This window comes from Emiliania huxleyi (genome assembly GCF_000372725.1).
Source record: "Emiliania huxleyi CCMP1516 unplaced genomic scaffold EMIHUscaffold_270, whole genome shotgun sequence".
Taxonomy (NCBI): domain Eukaryota; phylum Haptophyta; order Isochrysidales; family Noelaerhabdaceae; genus Emiliania; species Emiliania huxleyi.
The window spans coordinates 4,879-24,531 of NW_005200010.1; the positions used below are offsets into that span (position 1 = coordinate 4,879).

At 68.6% G+C, this 19,653-nt stretch overlaps 6 protein-coding genes across 6 annotated transcripts; 2 read left to right on the plus strand and 4 right to left on the minus strand.

Annotated features, from left to right (window-relative positions):
- Positions 1-2,523: 2,523 nt before the first annotated feature.
- EMIHUDRAFT_238389 (hypothetical protein) lies at positions 2,524-4,266 on the minus strand (the record flags this gene model as incomplete). Its single annotated transcript, XM_005776845.1, has 3 exons — positions 2,524-3,379; positions 3,544-3,956; positions 4,240-4,266. The coding sequence occupies 3 exons, from the start codon at positions 4,264-4,266 to the stop codon at positions 2,524-2,526; spliced, it is 1,296 nt and encodes a 431-aa protein (XP_005776902.1).
- Positions 4,267-4,347: 81 nt separating this feature from the next.
- EMIHUDRAFT_238390 (hypothetical protein) lies at positions 4,348-4,677 on the minus strand (the record flags this gene model as incomplete). Its single annotated transcript, XM_005776846.1, has 1 exon — positions 4,348-4,677. One exon carries the CDS (start codon positions 4,675-4,677, stop codon positions 4,348-4,350), a length of 330 nt encoding a protein of 109 aa, XP_005776903.1.
- A 4,443-nt stretch (positions 4,678-9,120) lies between these two features.
- EMIHUDRAFT_443824 (hypothetical protein) lies at positions 9,121-10,800 on the minus strand. Its single transcript, XM_005776847.1, has 2 exons — positions 9,858-10,800; positions 9,121-9,779 (listed from the first exon to the last, which is right to left on the minus strand). Exons 1-2 carry the CDS (start codon positions 10,748-10,750, stop codon positions 9,650-9,652), a joined length of 1,023 nt encoding a protein of 340 aa, XP_005776904.1. The 5' UTR covers positions 10,751-10,800; the 3' UTR covers positions 9,121-9,649.
- A 294-nt stretch (positions 10,801-11,094) lies between these two features.
- On the plus strand, positions 11,095-12,096 carry EMIHUDRAFT_238393 (hypothetical protein; the record flags this gene model as incomplete). The annotated part of the gene is made up of 1 exon (XM_005776848.1): positions 11,095-12,096. One exon carries the CDS (start codon positions 11,095-11,097, stop codon positions 12,094-12,096), a length of 1,002 nt encoding a protein of 333 aa, XP_005776905.1.
- Positions 12,097-12,477: 381 nt separating this feature from the next.
- Positions 12,478-16,037, minus strand: EMIHUDRAFT_50939 (hypothetical protein; the record flags this gene model as incomplete). The annotated part of the gene is made up of 5 exons (XM_005776849.1): positions 12,478-13,800; positions 13,857-14,060; positions 14,115-14,426; positions 14,550-15,205; positions 15,416-16,037. Coding segments are annotated over 5 exons (3,117 nt in total), but the record flags the coding sequence as incomplete, so codon positions are not given.
- A 1,086-nt stretch (positions 16,038-17,123) lies between these two features.
- EMIHUDRAFT_115854 (hypothetical protein) lies at positions 17,124-18,116 on the plus strand (the record flags this gene model as incomplete). Its single annotated transcript, XM_005776850.1, has 1 exon — positions 17,124-18,116. The coding sequence occupies one exon, from the start codon at positions 17,124-17,126 to the stop codon at positions 18,114-18,116; it is 993 nt and encodes a 330-aa protein (XP_005776907.1).
- Positions 18,117-19,653: the final 1,537 nt, after the last annotated feature.

Sequence of the window (19,653 nt, forward strand, 5' to 3'; positions counted from 1 at the left end):
AGAGACGCTTGCGGTTGCGCCGCCCGCTCCGGAGGCCGCATTCAGCCAGGAGGGGACCGCGGGAGTGCCCCCCGTGGCGGCTCTCGGAGAGGGCCTGGTGTGTCTGCGCAGTGGCCTGCGCGCTGCCTTGGGAGGGGGAGAGGGCGAGAGCGGCGGCATGCTGGAGGGCGGCGGCGGCGGCGAGGGAGGCGGCGGCGAGGGCGGCGGCGGCGAGGGCGGTGGCGGCGAGGGCGGCGGTGAGGGCGGGGGGGGGGGGGGTAGCGTAGGAGGGCGGCGGGCTCGACGGCGACGGCAAGAGCACGGGCGGCGAGGGCGGCGGCAACGGCAAGAGCACTGTAGCTAGCTCAGCCATCCTTAGGTAAGATGGCTGTGTAGGAGCCAGCACAGCCATCCTGGTGTTACATTTTGAGGTTAGCCCTGACTGAGACGGACTGCCCCTCGCATTACAGAAGACACATTTTCATGCGGCTACATTTCATTATAGCTTGCGACGACGCTCTGGCCTCTGCGCGCTGTGTGAAGTCCACCACTTACCAAGTCCACTTACCAGAAGTCGTTAGAGAGAGCTCGAGAGAGAGCCCTTCGACCTTCGTGCGTCGCAGCGGGGGAGAGCCGCTGCGCGCCGGGAGACCAGCACCAGGGCGCGTGCGCGCGTCGGCGATCTTGGCGGCGGTTCGCTCTCGCCGGTAATCGAGAAACAAAAATAAAAAACAATCATGCACCCTCCGCCCCGGGGTGTGTGCACGCTGGCCGTGGGGCGGCGGCGGCGGACCCAGCGGTAGCGGCGGGGTGGGGCGCACCTACTAGCGACCCCCTGCCTCCTCCGCGTTGGGGCTGCTACCCTACTAGGGCTCCGGACTGCTGCTGTGGCTGGCTGGGTTGCTGCTGTTGCTGCTTGGCTCGTAATGCTGATGCTGATGATAGTGATGATAGTGTTCGACATGCTGGTGAGGATAACGGCAATGATGTTCAACATGCTGGTGGATTATGTCGGATCGGGCCGCTGACGAGGACCGCCTCCCCCCCTCCTCCAGACCCCCGATGTGAGGTAAGGTAAGGTAAACCTCTTTCTCCGCTGGTCACACGAAGCGACGGACGGCGGAGGGCGGACGGGCGCCAACCATGGGCAACTACATGCCGGAGGTTCAACGACGACTACTCGCCGCCTGGGTCGCTTGGGGCGCGCGGCTCCGTCGAGGACCGGGCGCGCCCCTTGCCCGGCGCGGCGTGGGTCCCACTCTGACGTAAAGAGGGGAGGCACGGACGATGGCCCGATCCATCAACTACATTCATCTTCTGGCTGATAACTGCACTCCAAGTGCTCCAAGATGATAATGGTGATGATGCTCGACATGCTGGGGGTGCTACTGGTGACGATAACATAGTACTGGTGCTGGATCGTCGCTGCTGCTTACGTTGACATGCCTGTGGGGAGGGGGCGGCCGGGCACTGCTGTCGGCTCGGTGACTGCCACCCTCCCCCCCACCGGACGGGGTGGGGCTACGAGTACGAATACGACAATGGACGGGGGGGCCGCTCCCCTCCCCTAGCCGACACGTCCAAATGCAGCGTTGAGCACGCTATACAAATGTTCAATGTATCGCCTACGGTGGCTACGGCTGCAAGTGGCGCCAGAGGACAAACCCGAGGGTCGGGCCGCAGTGGGTGGCACGATCGGGTCATCTCCACCGTCGTGGAGAATGCCTACCCTCGCCTCTGGCAATGCTGCGACACCGGAATTTCGGTAAACGCCCTTAGAGACCCAGCACCCCGAGGGTGCACGTCACCATCGTTGTGCCCTCGGGGGTGACAGCACTTTGCGCTGGGGATTGGTGCTATGCCGAGGGAAGCTGCGCGGCCTGACCCACTAGAGTGGATAGGGCAGCACGTTGGAGGCGCTCCACCATCGGATGGGGGGCGGGGAGATCGGGCGGAGAAGCCCTGAGTGGCGATGTCGGGTGAGAGTGTACGTCATGCTCGTGTCTAGTGTCTGGTGTTTACTAGCTCCGAGTAGAGGGGGCGTTCCGCCGCTAGGGGACACCCAAAGCGCAGAACCAACCCTCGGAGACCCGTGTTTACTTTAAGGCCCTTGCCCTGCGAACGCGCACCCCCGGGGCTAGGGCTCTCTTGCCCGCAACCCGATCCCGATCATCCGGCCCGCTGGATGCGCTTCTCAGCTCACCGGCCCTGGATGTGAGGCTAATGACTGCACTCCAAGTGCTCCAAATCACCGAGCGCCACACTCCACGGCAGTCGGCACGCACCGCGCTCTTTTACAACTCTACTCTCTAGCTTTAGGTTTAGCTAGAGCGCGGCCTCGGCCCTCTCGGTCTCGCTCGGCGACGAGTCGCGGCCGGACGTATAGGAGCTCTAGACGAGCGCGACGCCGACGGCAGTCGGCACTCATTCCCTCACGCCTGCTCTACTCCACCCCACACACGCTTCCCTTTCTCCAACTAGCTGCCCCCACCATCGGGTTGCCGACGCACGCGAGCGCGCCGGGGGCCACCCCGCCCGCACACGTCAACCAAACTTTTTCCGCTCATGCGCACGCATCCCCGCCCGCCGCGCCTTTTGGCTCTCCTCGGCGCGCCGCGCCTCTGCGCGCAGCTCCGAGAAGATCGCGTTGGCGATCTCCTCGGACACGCCCCAGATCGAAGCCATCTGCTTTGCCGACAGCTTCATCAGCCCGCGCCCGTCGAGCGAGGGCGACACGACGGGCAGCAGCGGGGCGAAGGCGCCGCTGCACGCCCGCGCGAGCCAGCCGCGCACGGCGGCCACGTCGTAGGTCTTTGGCGACGGCCGGACCGGCTCGAGGGGCGGGCCGACGGACTTGACCGCCTGCCTCGTCTCTCGCGTGACTCCGCTCTCGGCGCCGATCTGGCAGACGACGCGCAGGGTGGCGAGCGAGTGCTCCGCGTCCGTCGAGGCGGGCGAGACGGTGCCGATGACCGCCATCCGCGTGTCTGAGCGCGTGAACGAGTTTGCGAGCACGCGCGTGAGCGCCGACTGGCGGAAGGGGATGTGGACCTGCTGCCGCCCCGCCTCGGTCGCCACCCACTGGCGCATGCACTCCTGCAGCACGTGCAGCGACGCGTTGATCTCCGCCCCCTCCTTGCGCCGGTCCGAGTTGTGCGTCGCTGAGTCCTCCTTCCTCTCCGAGCCCGCGCAGTCGACAAGGGTGAGCACCGCCGCCGGAGGGCGCCGCTTGCCCGCGCACGGCCCGTCCGCGGCCGACGAGCAGAGCTCGATCGTGCAGACGGCGTGGGAGCGAGACGAGACGGCGTTGGCTCCGGTCGCGTGTGTCGCGCGGCGCGACTTTGCGGTGGCGAGCGCGGCGAGCAGCTCGCTCGAGGAGGTGAAATCGGCGGAGGAGAGCCTGCGGGGCGGCGGCCGGAGGGTCGGGCGTACCGCGCGCGGCGCGGCCCTCGCCCGCTCGAGGACCCGAGCGGCGAGGGTTGGTAGTGAGGGTTGCGTCGCCAGACTACATACTACGTGCAAGCCGCTTCACTACTGCGGACCCCAACACACACTACTGCGGACCCCAACACGTGCGTCACGCCGCTCGCGTCGTTGGCGAGCATCAGCTCCTTGCCGCGCTCGACGAGCAAGTCGACGCACCGATCGCCGCGCACCTGCGCGCGCGAGAGAGAGAGAGAGAGCTCAAGAGGGCCGCCACCGCACGCCTCGCGGGCCTCGGCCCTCTGCGCCTCAAAGTACTGCAGCCGCGCGCTTGCGGCGGCGCATCCCGCCGGCAGCAGCGTGGCGGCGGCGACTTGCTCGATGCCCGCCATCGTGTGCGTCTTGCCGGAGCCGGTCTGGCCGTACATGAAGGCGGTCGAGGCGCCGCCCGCCGCGACGTGCTCGAGCAGCGGCACGATGGCGGAGGCGCAGAGCTCGCCGTTGGTGGACGACTCTCCGAGGGCGAGGCCGACGCCTGCTCCGAGCCGGGCGTGCTGGGGTGGAGCTGCGGGTGGAGCTGCGGGGCGGTGCGGTGCGCGGGAGGCGCGGTGCGCGCGGGTGGCGCGTGCGCGTGTGCGCGGCGCGATGCGGTGCGGTGCGGTGCGGTGTGGTCGGTGCGGTGCGGTGCGGTGCGGTGCGGTGCGGTGCGGTGCGGTGCGGTGCGGTGCGGTGCGGTGCGGTGCGGTGCGGTGCGGTGCGGTGCGGTGCGGTGCGGAGGGCGCCAAACTCGTGGTGCCGCATGAACATGCCCTTGAGGTCGGGCGCCATGTGGCACACGTGGACCGCCGCCACGCCGGGCGACATGGACAGCGCGTCGAACTCGCCGCGCGCCGCCTCGTGCTCACAGAGAGGAGATTACACGAGATTACACGAGATTGCCCGAGATTACAGGAGATTACACGCCTCGTGCTCGAAGAGAGGCCGCTTGCGCGCGACGACGAGCACGCGCCGCTTCTCCGCGGCCGAGCCCTGCTGCTGCCCGCCGCACGCCCCCTCGGCGGCGAGGGAGCGGCGGACAGCGTCCTCGGCGGACGCCTCGCGCGCGAGCGGCAGCGGGCCGGAGCCGCGCGCCTCTCTCCGCGCGGGGACGGACGAGGAGGGGAGGGAGGAGAGGGGGGCGCGCGCGGCGCGCTCCTGCAGCTCAGCGCGCCACTCCGCGATGGCCGCGACAAAGGACTCCCGATTGTTGCGCCGGCACTGCCGCTTGTCGATCATCTGCCGCGTGACCGGATCGTCCGAGTCCGCAGCCTCCGGCGGCGGCGGCGGCGGCGGCGCGCTCACCCGCAAGCCAGGGCTGCAGCCCGGCCCCGCCGTCTCTGGCCGGCGGGGGCGGGCCGGCGAGCGGGGGCGGGCCGGCGACAAGGCGCGCCGGACCGGCAACGACGTGTCGGAGGGCGAGCGAGCGAGCGGCGGCCTGCCGCCGCCGAAGGAGGGTCGGGCGGCGCCGGCTCCGCGCGGCGCCTAATCTCACGCGGCGGGTGTGTATCGCCCACCGCCCCGCTCCCGCGCCCACCGACCTTTCCGCACCAGTCCCGACGAGCTCGTCGACTTGCGGAGCGACTGAGCCGGCGGATTGCCCTCCCACCGGCTGCCCTCCCACCGCCCCCCCCTCGCAGACAAGGGAGGAGACGCCCTCCCCGACGGCCGCCGGGCGGAGTGCGGCCGGATGGCGCTAGGAGCCGAGGGCGGAGGCGGGTCGAGACGCCGGCCCTCTCTCGAAGTGCTCGGAGGGGGCGCGACCTCCCGCACTCTCGCCGCCAATCCGCTCGATGCGCCGCTCGCCGTCGCCGCGGCGGTCGGCTCCGGCGCCGAGCAGTGCGGCAGCGGGGTGGGAGCGGCCGCTGGGGGGCGGTCCCGGACACGCAGCTCGAGCGACCTACTCCCGGCTTGAGGCTGTCAGAGGGAGGGTGTGTTTGCCGCGAGGCCGGCGCAGGCAAGCAAGGCAGACCGCATCAGGTCCTCGGCCGTCGGGGCGGCCGGGGCGGCCGGTACCACGCCCGCAGCCGAAGCGAGAGGTTGCGACTGCGGTGGCGGCGGCGGTGGCGGCGGCGGCGGGGGCGGGGGCGGCGGCGAGTGCTGCAGCTGCTTAGGTTGCGCGGGCTCGAGAGACGCGGGATCGGACTCAGCGCCGCACGGCAGCGGCTCTCCCTCGAGCAGCGTCGAGCTGGAGGGGAGCGAGGAGAGGCGGCCGACCTCGGGCTCCCCGAGCGGCCGGCCTGCCGACGACCGGTCCGAAGGAGGGTCCGAAGGAGGGTCCGAAGGAGGGTCCGAAGGAGGGTCCGAAGGAGGGTCCGAAGAGCGGCGTGAAGGAAGGCCCAAGGACGGCGGCGACGGCTGGTTGGGGAGCAAATCGGAGGAGGCCTCTGCTGAGGGCGGGTGGCGTGCACTCTCTGAGGGAGGCAGCGGAGGCGGCGGCGGATGCGGCGACGGCGGCGGATGCGGAGGCGGCGGCGGAGGCGCCGTTCGCGCTGCGGCAGACTGGGAACGCGTTCGCATCCGACCGGGCGTGGGAGGCGGTCGCGGCGGCGGCGGCGGCGGCGGCGGCGGCGGCGGCGGCGGCGGCGGCGGCGGCGCAAATGGCGCTGCGATCGCAGGTGCACCCTCGCCGGCGCACTCCTGCGTTTGCGGCTGTGCTCGCCCCTCTCTCTTCAGCCCGTCTCTCTTCAGCCCGTCTCTCTTCAGCCCGTCTCTCTTCAGCCCCTCGCGCGAGGGCATCGCCGACTTGGACGAGGGCGGCGGAGGCGCGGAGGGCGGCGGAGGCACGCCGAGGGGAGGGGAGCGCTCGCCCGCGACGGGCAGGACGAGGGTGCGAGACGCCTAGAGGTGGGAGGAGGGAGGTCGGGAGGGGAGCGAGTTGCGCCGCCCGCCCCCCGGCCGGCGACTGCCGCTCCCGAAAAGGACCAGCGCTTGCGCGGCCGACTCGCGCCTACTCGGCGGCGGAGAGGGGTGGAGCAAGGCGTGGGGGGAGAGACACGGGCGGCCGAGAGCAAGCTTCTGCCGGCGTCGAGCCGAGGCGTCAGCACTGCCTGCGGTGCCTGCGGTGCGGCGGCGGCTGCCTCGCCGACAGCGCTGCCTTTGTTGCGTGCTGCCGGCGCACCGCTCTCCCCCGTCTGCGCCTCTGGTGGCCTTTCGCCCGCGGGAGGAGGCGCCTCCTCGCGCGGCGGCGGCTCCTCCCGCGCCTCTGGCTCCCGCTTGCGCACGGTCGGCGGCGCCTCCTCCTCCTCCTCCTCCTCCCTCCCCTCCTCCTTCCCCACACCCTCTCCCTGGGCCTCAGAGAAACAGGGGCGCGGCGTTGGCGGATCGGCAGGACCCAACACCTCGTGCAGAAGGACCCCTCCAGCTCCAGCCGGCTTGGGGGCCTCCTCGGCGGGAGGCTGCGGCGAGACCGCCGCTGCCGCCACTGCAGAGTCTCCCACACAACCAGGCTGCTGGCCGCGCCACCCGGGACGGGGAGGGTGCGCGGCGTCGGCGCTCCCGCACGAGGCAGCTGGTGCGGCTGCGGCCCTGAGTCGGGCGGTGCGCAGCTTCCGGAGCGTCGGAGGTTCCTGCTCAGGTGCGGGCGAGAGGCGCGGCACAGCGATGCTCGCCTCGGCGGCCGCGACCGCGCGCGCCTCCGCATCTGCAGCAGCGCTCCGCTCGGCGGCCTCGCGTGTACGCTGCTCCCTGCAGAGCGGAGGGAGAGGGAGTCAAGGATACGATTGGACGGGGCGGCGGCGGGGCCCCAGACCTGATCTCCACCGCCCGGCGCTTTTGCTCTGTGCGCTTGCGGGCCCACTCGGAGGCCAGGAAGGACTTGCTAGCGGCCGTGCGCGCTGCCTTGCCCGAAGGGATGGCTTGGCTGACGGCGGGGATGGTTGTACCACCAGAGGAGGCGCGGCTCGACGACCGGCCTGACGACATCGGCAACGAGCAACGACTCCTCTCAACGATATGAACGCGCGCGCACATTGAAGAATTTTGCGCGGCACAGGGGTGGTGGGACGGCTGTGGAGCGAAGTGGCCGTAGCCAGCCTCAAACACCCATGGGATAAGATGAGATTACCAGACGAGAATGGGGGGAAGGACAGGCGAGCGACATTTGACGACGTCGGGGATCACAATGTGACGACCAAAACGATCTTAGGGGCCAGGCAGGGTGAGACAACAGGTCGGGGTGCCACACGGGGCGCACCACAGGCGTATTCTAGGGGGGGGGACGAAACGGGGAATGAGGGGCCCCGCCACGAGAAGTGCGTTCTGGGGATGCAGAGCGTGCAAGGCGGCTAGGGATGAGGCCACAAAAGAGGCGCGCGAGGCGAGGAGGAGAATCGGAGAACGGAGACGAGACTGGGACGACTGGACACGAGAAGACAGTGAGCCACCACAGGCGTCGTTGGCGCACATACTGAGCGGCAGCTGCGCTGGGAACAAGGAGGAGGCGCGCCTCTTTATGCGGAAGCTTGACAAACACACAGCGAGGGCGACAGCAAGAGTCGAACGGGAGGCGCCTGACTCAAAAGACACCGCCACATTCCTGAGACGCGCGAGGGCAGCCTCCTTAAAGGCGAAAGGGTCTAGATTTGGAGCGCTCGCCGAAGAGGAGTACGACAAAATAGCGCCCGTGATTGCCTGCACACTGCCCGCACACTCACGGACTCCATACCCGAAAAAGAAAGAGAGGGGAGCTCGCAGGAGAGGTGACGAGAGAACTACAGGTAGTGGGGAAGGCAGCCTCGATCGCCATACTGATATGGATGCGAAACAACGACAAGACCAAGGCAAGGGCAGAGGAGAGAGAGAAGAATATAGGGTGGATAAAGCGCCCGTTCACGGCATGGAGGGTGAGCCACGCTGAACGTGCTGAACGTAGAGCCGAACGGGAGGAAGCCGGGGAAGACGACTCTGAGGAGGACGAGCCAGTGGAAATCCCGCCGTCAGCTGTCACGATGCACCCGAAGGGGACCCCAGCGCCAGCATCAGCCGTGGGGTACAAGTGTCCGAAGAGAGAGTGGACCTGAGCAACGACATGACCTGGCGGCAAATGGTCGCAGTGGGCGTCAGAAGAGTCGTCCTTGCGCGAGGAGAGCTCGATAAACTCGAGGGGCCAGGATATGCTGCGAGGAGGGCAGAGTTGCGCCGAGAGGCGAGGGCAAGGGATCGGCAGGCAGCGGCGTCGTCGCAGAACGAGGCAGAGGAGAGCGACGCGACAGAGGAGGAAGTGACAAGGGAGAGAACGACGAGAGTGGGACGACCGCGAGGTGGCATGAAGGTTGCAGCGAGAATCGGCGAGAGACTGCGAAGAGAGATAGGAAGAGGCAGACTCCCTAGGGTGGGCGACGGCTAGCGCATCACACACACCTCCTTAAAATCCCTGTGTGGTGGCGGCGTGCCGTCCTCCCATCCCTCCCTTTTGGGTTGTCTGTTTTCTTTCTTTCTTCAGAGATAGGAAGAGGTAGACGCCCGAGGGTGGGCGAAGGCTAGCACCGCACTTCTCTCCTTAAAATCCCTGTGTGTGGTGGCGGCGTGCCGTCCTCCCATCCGCATCCCTCCCTTCACTGGGTTGTCTGTTTTGACAATCTTTTGCAGAGAGATTTTTGAAGGATGAAGCAGAATCTGTTTTCTTTCTTTTCACTTTTGTTAGCGCAAGTCCAAGTGCTCCAAGTGAAAATCGGGGACCTTCAGGTGCAAAGAATTCCGCCAACAGCGGAGCATATCTTCTACTCTCACTCTCCACAGACAGACACGAGACAGACTGGAGCCAGCTGTGTCACGAGCAGTCAGGAGAAACATCGAGAGAGTGAATTGAAACTCGAGAATTGAAACGGCACGATCGCGAAATAAACACGCCCCACTGCGCCCCGGAGTCAGGTCTCCTCCCACCCGGCCGCCCGCTGCACCGCCACGGGTGGGATCTCGCCCACCGCCGGGAAGTACGCCCGCCGCCCGCCCTCTGCCTCTGGCGAGCCTCCCTCCGCGGGCCACGCAAAGGCGGCCGGCTGCGTGACGGGCACAAAGGGCAGCCACGGCCGCGGGTCGAGCGGGCTAGCCTGCGGCGTGGCTGCCCTCGCCGCGGCGCACGCGGCCGCCCTCGCCTCGCGGTGTCCGCCGCGGAAGCGGCCGAGGTGGGGCGAGCCGCTCAGGGTGCACACGAGTGGTTCTCCGCGCTGCAGCGCCTCCGCCATTGCCTCCCCCTCGACGAGAGGCACCATCACCGCTGGCACGCCCGGCGGCGCCTCTCTCTGTGCGGCCGGACCCCACCCCATCGTGTGCACGGCGGGCACGGGCTTGTTGTTGACCACGACCACCGCCACCGCGCCGGCCGCCTCGGCGCGCCGCACCTTGCCGGAAGCAGGTCGACGTGACGCTACGCTGTCTGATCATGTCGTGCAGACCTCATCTCCCTGGTCTCGCGTCACCTTGTCGACAAAGTCAACGTGCAAGCAGCGGCGCAACAGCACGACGGCGCCGTCGCAGGCGGCGAGAGGCGAGTCTGCGGTGGGAGGGTCGCCCAGTACGAGCGGGGCGCGCCTACGCGTGCGGAGGCGCGGCGGTGAGGCGGCCGCGCAGACCCCTGCCCCTCCCGCCGAGCCGAGGGCGACAGCGGCGACGAGGCCGGCGGCAGCGCGAAGCAAAAGGCGGCGGCGGCGCTCTTGACTGTCCCGCTGACGAGGCCGGGCGGCGGGGGGGCCTCCTTGGCGGCGTCGGTGGCATCGGCGGCGGTGTCGGTGGCGCCGGCGCCGGCAGCACCGCCCGCGCGTTGCTGCTGCGTCGCTGTCCGCTCGACCGAGAGGAGGGACGTCTCCGTGGGAGTCGAGTCGGTGACGTCGAAGTGGAGGTGAGGGCCGGAGGAGAAGCCCGTGTTGCCGGACGCCGCAATTGGCTGCCCCACCGAGACCGCGGCCCCGACGCTCGTGCGGAGGGAGCCCTGCTTCAGGTGAAAGTAGCGCGAGTACAGCCCGTCCGCATGCCTCAGCACGACGTGGTTGGCGAGCGGTCGGTACTCAGGCTTCGGCGCGCCGGCTCGAAAGACGTCGCACGCCTCCACCACGACGCCGGCACGTGCCGCGAGCACTGGCGTGCCCACGGCGAGGGCCCAGTCGTACGCATAGCTCAGCTCGTCGCGGTGCGTCGAGGCTCCGTCGACGCCCTGCACGAGCATGCCTTCGGGCGGCCGGCCCGCGCGAGCGAGAGCGCGGCAGCAGCGTGGCACGCGAGACGGCTTGGGCGAGGGGAGCCGGAACGGCAGCCGCCACAGAATAGAGACTGGCTTCTCAGAGAGCGAAGTCTCGGCCTGCCTGCCTCTGCACATCGCTGAGACCTCCCTTCGCGGGTCGGAGCAAGGCTGTCTCGGGATCGACGCCGGCCGTAAGGAAACTAAAAAAGAAATCCGGGCGCTAACCCAACTCGAGTGATGGTTGGTGGTACTCTCCTGCAACCACAGTCCTTCTTGTGACATGGCAGGCCACTCTCAAGCCCTACAAGCATCAGATCACTCATTTGGGGAGGTTGACATCGTGATTTCCGTGGAAAATTTCTTTTTGAAAATTCCAGCTTGAAGAGAGGGGAAACCACGGCGAGCGAGCACCCTACCTACCCCGGCATGATAACCCGGCCAAGACACACACACACCCCCAGGCCTCGACTGGCCGTACGATGCCGTCTCGCTTACCGACGGACGTCTCCTCCCTCGCAAAGTTCATCGTGTCGCCCGAGTGCCGCTCGATCGCCATCCTCACGGGCGCGGGCGTCAGCGTCGCGGCCGGCATCCCCGACTTTCGCAGCCCGGGTGGCATGTACGACACACTGCGGCCAGAGCTCATCACAGCGACCGCGGCCCAGCGCCGTGCGATGGCAGCGGACCCGACCGCTGTCGTGCTGAAGGACATGTTCTTTGCCAACGCATTCCCGTATCTCGAGGTTCGCCGGCCATTCATCCTGGGCACGAGGGAGCGGCGATGGCGCGCGACGCTCAGCCACCGCTTTGCCGAGCTGCTCCACGCAAAGACGGGAAAGCTGACGCGGCTGTACACGCAGAACATTGACGGGCTCGACTACCAGACGGCCCTGCCGACCGAGAAGATTGTCGCCGTCCACGGCTCCATAGGCAAGGTGGCGTGCGAGGGCTGTGGCGCGCCGATGGAGTTCGACGCCTTCTGCGCAGAGGTGCGGGCCCGCATAAAGGACCTGTACGGCGTCGATTCGGCGGCCCCGGCCGAGTCGACGCCCATCCCGTGCCCAGCCTGCCACCGCCCTCTCGTCAAGCCAACGACTGTGCTCTTCGGCTCGAGCCTGCCGGCTGAGTTCTTCGAGCGGAGCGCGGAGGACCTTCCATCGGTGGACCTGCTCCTCGTCGCCGGCACCTCGCTTGTCGTCTCGCCGGCCAACTCGCTCGTGTACTGCGTGCCGGACAGCGCGGTCCGAGCCGTCATCAACGCCGAGCCCGTCGGGCAGGAGCTTGGCATCCGCTACTCGCCCGGCGGGCGAGACCTCTTCTTGGGAGGTGAGTGCGACGACACCTTCCTCGCGCTGATGGTGCAGCTCGGCTGGGCGGACGACCTCGCTCGGCTCGATGCCGAGCTTCCCGCGGCGAGCCAGAAGCGGCTGCGCGCACTCCTGGCGGCCGGCGTGGGAGACGACGACTTCACCACCGTCTAAGCTCTAGCTACAACATTTTGCATGTGTATTGTGGTTTATAAAGCCCCCCCGTGCCGATGTAGTTGTTTGACGACATAATATGCTGACTTGCTGACCGATGTGCGTGTAGATGTGATCCGATGGAGTGCTTAGTGCATGCAAGAATTGATGTGAGTCTCAGATCTCAGTACTCAGAGACACGAGAGAGTGAGAGCCATGTGTGTTGTGTGCGTGAAATGTGAATGAGTAATAGCAATGATTGAAAGAGAGTAGCAAGGTAGCTCCGCAGAGAAGAGGAGGAGTCGGGAGAGCCCCCGACGGTCTCCCTCACTCCATCTTCTGATGGTGCGCCCTCTCCGCCATCTCCCGCAGCCGCGCGGCGGTCGTCGCTCCCGTCGAGTCGACCATCTCTGAGAGCGCCGAGCCCTCCTGGCGCAGCAAGTCGTGCGGCGCGCCCGCCTCGACACACCGCCCCGCCGATAGCACCAGGATGCGGTCGTAGTCGACGACCGTGTGGAGCCGGTGCGCGACCGTCAGCAGCGTCGTCTCGCGCATTGTCGTGCGGAGCGCCGACTGGATGCGCGCGTCAGCGGCGTGGTCGATGCTCGCAGTCGCCTCGTCGAGCAGGAGCACGCGCGGCGCGCGCAGCACCGCGCGAGCGAAGCAGAGCAGCTGCCGCTCGCCCAAGCTCCAGTTGACGCCGCCCTCCTCCGACTCGGACGAGAGCCCGTCCGCGAGGCCGCGCACCGCCGGCTCCATGCCGACGGCCCGCAGCGCGCCCCAGAGCGCCTCGTCGGTGAACTGGTCGAGCGGGTCGAGGCTCCGCCGGACGGCGCCGCGGAAGAGAACGGGCTCCTGCGTGACAATGCCGAGGGCGCGGCCGCGCACCCGCTGCAGCCCGAGCGTGCGCAGGTCAACCCCGTCGAGCGAGATGCGGCCCGCCTCCACCTCCACCAGCCGGAAGAGCGCGGCGGCGACCGACGACTTGCCGGCGCCGGTCCGGCCGCAGATGCCCACCCGCTCCGCCGCGGCGATGGTACAGCTGAAGCCGTCCAGCGCCGGCGGGAGCGAGGGTCGGTAGCGCAGCGTCACCGCCTCGAAGCGGAGCTCGCCGCGCACGGGCCACCCCTCCCGCTCGGCCTGCGCGTCCGCCTCCGGCTGCTCGCGCGGCGCCTCGGGCGGCAGGGCGGTGTAGCCGAGCACGCGCTCGAGGCTGACGCCCTTCGCCTCGAGCTCTGAGGTGGAGAGGACGAGAAAGTTGAGAGTGATTGTCAGGTTGAAGGACCAGATCACCGCGAGGCCCGCGATCGGGCCGGACAGCTGCTCCGACAGGGCGGAGAGCGCGACGCACACCGAGACGGAGATCAGAGCGCCGATCGTCTCGAGACGCACGGCGAGCCAGCGCCCGACGCCGACGAAGGCGAGGAAGGCGGTGGACGCGTCGTCGTTGAGCAGCGCCAGCCGGGAGGAGAAGCGGTGCGTCTCTCCGAAGGCTCGGATCGTCGCGCCGCCCGCGACGGACTCCTCGATGAGAGAGACTAGCGGCGCCTGCGCTCGCGCGTAGAGGCGCTGCATCTGCACGCCCGAGCGCAGGTAGAGCATGTGGACGGCCGCGAAGACTGCCGCGCAGACGACAACCGCGACTGCGACGACGGGGACGATGGCGAGCACGACCGTGAGCCCGGAGAAGAGCCAGAAGGAGGAGGCAATCACGGTCAGGCCCTTCTGCACGAGCAGGCCGGTCGGAGTGTAATCCTCCGGGGATGGTCCGGTAACCGGACAGGCCCTGGCGCCGCGATGCGGCCGACCGGCGTTGTGTCGAAGAAGGACATTGGCGAGCGCGCCACGGCGCCGAGGAGGCGGCGGAAGATGGAGCGAGCGGCCACCGCGCCGCCACTCACGAACCACCAAGTTCGTAGAAACGCAAAGCTGGCATTGCCGAAGATGAAGCCCGAGTACACTGCGAGTCGAGCGCGTTGGTCCGCCTCGCTGTCCACCACTCCGCTGAAGCCAAAGAGCGCGCCAAAGCCGCTCGCGACGGTGCTGCTCTCGCCTGCAGCCTCGGGCGCCGCCTCGGTCCAAGCGGAGAGCCAGAAGTCAGCACCAACGTAAGTGAAGCGCTCGCAGACAAAGAAGAGGAGCTCGGGCAAGAACCATCTCCACCCGCCCGCCGCACGTGCCCACGCCAGCATCGTCCGCACGCCGAGTCGCACCTCGTCGCTCCCCTCGGGCGCAAAGTCGCCCGTCGCGCTCCCCGGGACCACAGACTTCTCCGCCCCCGCCGCCTCTGCCGCCTCCAGCTCCACCGCCTCTTCCTCTGCCGGCTCGGCCGCGTCGCCCGCCTCGTTAGGCTGGTAGTCGCCGCCGCTGCCGCCCACCGAGTCGAGAAATTCGCCGAGCGCCGCCCGCTCCTCTGGCGACAAAGCGGCGCCCTCCCGCGCAAGCTGCAGCTGCGCCAGCGACCCACGCGCGACAGGGCGGCCCGCGTGCAGCACGAGGCACGAGGCGGCCTTGGGCGCGAACTGGGTCGCGTGGCCGACGAGCAGGACAGCGGCGGAGCCGAGCAGCGGCGACGCGCCCTCGAAGAGCGCCTCGAAGATGTGCCGGCCGGTCGAGCCGTCCAGCGCGGAGAAGACGTCGTCGAGAAGCAGCAGCGACGGGCGAGAGTAGACGGCACGCGCGAGCGCGACGCGCTGCTGCTGCCCGCCGGAGAGGGTCACGCCGCGCTCGCCGACGACGGTCGCGTCGCCGTGCGGCAGCGCCGCCAGGTCGGCACGCAAGGCGCAAGCGTTCACGACGGCAGTGTAGCGCGCCTCGTCGAAAGAGGAGCCAAAGAGGATGTTGTCTCGCACCGACATGTGCTGCACCCACGCTGTCTGCGCGCAGTAGGCGACTGCCTCGCCCGGCGAGGTGCGCACGCCGCCCGCCTCGAGGACCGCCTCGCCCAGCACGCCCGCAAGGAAGGTGGACTTGCCACACCCGACGGCTCCGGCGACAAGAAGCAGCTCCCCGCGCTCAACGCGCAGAGAGAGCCGATCGATTGCGAGCGGCGCAGCCGGAGCCTTGGCGGCGGGCGGCACGGCGCGGCGCGGCGGCGGCGCGGAGAGCCGGCCCGACCTCGAACGGCTCACTCTGCCCGCCGCCGGCCCTTGCGGCGGCTCCGACTTGCGCCAAGAGAAAGACGCCTCCTCGAGCTCGAGAGGAGCCGCCGTCCCGACCGCATTGCCGCCGCCGCCGCCGCCTCCGCCGCCGCCGCCGCCGCCGCCGCCGCCGCCGCCGCCGCCGCCGCCGCCGCCGCCGCCGCCGCCACCGCCACCGCTGCTGCCGCCTTCGTCGGCACCGCGCAAACGCGGATTCGCGGCGGCGGCCTCGGCGCGGGCGAGGAATCGGCCGATGCGCCTCAGCGCGACCGCGCCCTGCGTGAGCTGTCCGACGAGCTCGCCGAAGAACATGATCGGGAAGCGGACGACCGAGAAGAGCGAGAGGACGGGGAAGGCTAGGTCGGCGGTGAGCGGCGAGGAGGGCGAGGTGAGCACCGCGGCGGCGAGGGCGAGGGCTGTCGCGAGCTGCGGCAGCGCGATCGTCATCGTCATCAGGCGCGCGAAGAGGCCGAGCTCAGTCCGGATGTAGGGGAGCTCTCTCTCGCGCCGCGCCAGCAGGTCGGCCTCAAAGGCGGCGTCCCAGCCGTGGAACTTGAGCGCGCGCACGCCCTTGACGAGCTCGAGGCAGCGCGCCACCCGCGCGTCCGAGTGCGGCAGGTGCGCCGCACGCGCCGCCTTGAGGCGCCGCACAAGCAGCAGGTTGAGCGGGATCATCGTCAGGAGCAGGCCGATGCCCGCGAGCGCAGCCACGCCGGCCAGGTCGACGAGCAGCAGCGCCGCGACGAGGATCATCAGCGGGCAGGCCCAGAGCAAGTGGATCAGCGGTAGCGCGTCGAGCAGCTTCTGCGCATCGTTGGAGAGGAGGTTGGCCGTGCTCGGCGGCGCGGAGGCGGCGCGGAGCGAGAGCGCGGTCCGGTAGACGAGGGCGACGGAGAGGGAGCGAAGCTCCGCGCCGAGGCAAAAGGTTGCGAAGAGCTGCTGCTCCTTGGCGAGCGAGCCGACGACGCCGTTCAGGCCGACGAGGACGGCCAGCCACATGCCCTCTCCCTGCTCGTGCGCTGCGACGGCGCGCACAATCCGCTGGAGCAGCAGTGGCTGCGCCAGCTGCGAGGCGACAAAGATGGCGTACATCACGCCGCTACCGACGAGACGCCACCGCACGAGCAGCCACAGACGACGGCGGTAGGAGAGCGACGCGTCCTGTTCGTCGTACCAAGCGAGCAGCGCTTCCGTGCTGCGAGTGGCCCAGCCGGCGCACGCGCTCGCGTCGTCCTGCGAGAGCGGGACGCGCCAGCCGCGGCGCACGGCAGGCGTGACCCAGAGGAAGAGGAGCCTGCTGCACAGCGCGGCGGCGGCGGATGCGGCTTTGTGGAGCGGCGAGCGGTGGCGGACGCGGACCGGCGAACGCGTGCACATGTGCGTGCGTCTGGTGCGAAAGCGTCGTGAGGCCTTCCTATTTTTGTGCTACTGGACACACGGCGGAGGACCAGTGTCCATACCGCGTTGGTGTCCAGTCCGAGCCTGGCTGTTCTTCACCTTTCTACCTACCTACCTGTTCGAAACGAGAGTTGGTCCGAGCAAGCAACGACATGACCTGGCGGCAAATGATCGGACTGGGAGTCAGAAGAGTGGTCCTTGCGCGAGGAGAGCTCGATAAACTCGAGGGGCCAAAATATGCTGAAAGGGGAGAGCGGAGTTACGCCGAGAGGCGAGAGAAGCTGCGAGAGCAAGGGATCGGCGGCGGCGTCGTTGCAGCCTTGCAGGATGAGGCCGAGGAGAGCGACGAGTCCGAGGACGAAGCGGCAGGAGAGAACGACGAGAGTGAGAAGACCTCTTGCACCGAGAATCGTAGACGTACGTCCCGAACTATACGTCGCTAAAAGTACGTCATGTGACGTGTGTATGTACATGGCGGCTGCGGGCGGACCCTCACAGATCACAGATCACATGGCGGCAGCCGAACCACTCCGCCTCACCGTCGCACGCTGCGCGCTCGATTCTGCCGTCATATGCACTACCGTCGCCACGGATGAGCTCCAGCTCGCGGTCGACCTCGGCCGCACCGCGCGTGCGGCAGGCTTTGGTTGCATTGCGGTGCTCCCCTTTGACGCTGTCGCCGCCGACGGTCTGGACGCGAGCGACCGTGGCCTGCTGGCGCTGCTGCCGCCACCCACTCCGCCGCTGCTACCACGTCCGCAGTTCTGCGGCAAGCAGTACCTCTCTCGCCGGCGGCAGTTCCACCGGATGCGGCTGTGGAGGATGCTGCTCGAGGCGGGCTTCCACGTGCTCGGTGTCGATCCGATGCTGCGGCTCGACCGCAACCCGCTGCCCGCGCTGGGTGTGCTGCGCGTGCGGGCGGACGGGCTGCAGGTGGCGGGCGAGGCGTATCTCGGTGCGGGCTCATCGCCCGACGTGGTGGGAGGGACGCCCGGCTTCTCGCTCAAGCAAATCTACACCTACTGCGTCTGGCTGCGCTCGACGCCCGCGACGAGGCTGCTGCTGGCGCAGGCCGAGGCTCGCACCTTTGGAGGGCAGGACGCGCAGGTGCTTAGCGAGGAGCTAAACTGGGGCGCCGGAGCCAACGCCAGCTGCTGCCACTCCAACTGCCTCGCCAAGCAGTTCTCTGTCGCCAAGCCGCCGCCCGCGCCCGCCCGCCCATGCGCCTCGCAGGCCGAGTTGCCTCTCGCGCCTCCGCCTCCCAACCGCACGCGCAACACGTGGCCGCCTCCCGGCACGGCCAAGGCATGGAAGCCGGCCGCGTACAACGCGCTCCCGATGGCGGCGCACCACTTTGGGCGCTGCACCGGCCGGGACGTGGCGTGCTCAGGCCTGCACGAGACCTGCCCTCCGCCACCGCCGCCCTACACGCGGCAAGCCGCACTGGCGGAGAGCAGGAGGAAGCGGGGCGGTGCAAAAAAGAAGAAGGTGGGTCAAACGTGAGGAAACCAAAACGCGGAAATGCAGCCCCTTGGAGTGAAGGCTTCGTAGCCCTCCCCGGTCCGCAGGAGTGAGGAGAAAGGAGAGGACTTGACGTAGGGGGTGGACAGCGTCCTAATCTAAAATCTGAGGATCAAGGATTCAGACCTTTGAATCCGGGGCACCCTCCGCTCGAATCCCTGGCCAGGGGTTCGAGGTGGCCCCCACCCTGGGGCCTCCCATCAAAAGGGCCGACTGCTGCAGAAGACGCCCAATCTTGCACAAGTGCAAGAACCATACGGTTTGCGATGAGAAGCGATCCGAACGTGGCATTCGGGTGATTAGATCACTACCGCCGTAACGCAAGAGCACTGCGACGGATCGGGCTCATGCTAGCATCCACCTCGCGGGCCCGGATGTTCTGGCCCAGCGAGGCTGCTGCGGAGCACTCGCGGGCCGACTTTCTGGCCCAGAGAGAGAGGCCGCTGCGCTCGAGCCGCTGCGGGACCGACACCGGCGGCTCGGTTCGCTCCTCAACGCAAACTCGGTCGAGCAAGAGGTCAGCTGAGCCCTGGCCTCGACACCTCGACACCAAACCTCGACACCGACTCGACACCTCGACAACCCATGCCAACTCGACAAACTCGACACCCCTCGACACCCCTCGACACCCCTCGACACCATCTAGGCTGAAACCATGCTCGTCCGTGTCAAGGTGCCAAACTCGACACCTCGACACCCCTCGATAGGGTGCCCACAGGACCCAAAAGAAAATAGCTTTCCGGCTCAAAAAGGGACGCACGCGGCAAATCTGATGTTGGCCAGTTCCAATAGGAGCGAGGCCTCTTCCGTTGGGGGACCGAGTACATAGGAAACGAGGGTTTCCCATTGTGACCCGCTCCAGTGCGAGCGTGACACTGCACTTGGCGCCGAGCGCCCGCGGCACAGACCTTGTGCAGGCCACCCCTCGGTGGTCACGCCGGTCCGGACCGATGGCGCTCGGTGTGGAGCAAGCAAGACCCCCCCCCCCCCCATCGGCGCGCGCTCGCCATTCCAACGGCCGCCAGGAGCACCAAGAGGACTCCTCATGGCTGTGACCAAGTGGGATTCGACCGGCCTCGGCTGGGGGGGCGGGTTGTCCCGGCTGCGGACGCCTTCTGCAGCCCCCTGGGCGTGGGTCAGCACCCAAAAACTGCCCCTCGGCGGCATACAGCACTGCCAGCCAGCCTCTTCCTCAAGGGCTGTACTATAGGCCATATTGCGCCGCCTCCTACTGGCAGCCGGGCGGGCGCGCGCCGCGGGCGCCTCGGCGCGCGCACGGCTCGCAAAGTTCGAACGAGTACTGCCGCCCGGCCGCCTCAAGGCTGCCGGACGGCAGTACTCGCCTCGCAAGGCGCGCACCGGCTGCTCTGGCTGCTGCGCCGGCGGCCGCTGCGCTGGCCGCTGCTGCGCCGGCTGGCGGGCGGTACGGCCGCCGGCGGCCGCTGCACCCGCGCCTTCCCTCGCGGGCGCCGTCGCGCCGCGCGCGCTCAACTCTGGTGGCACACGGCACGCGTCGTCA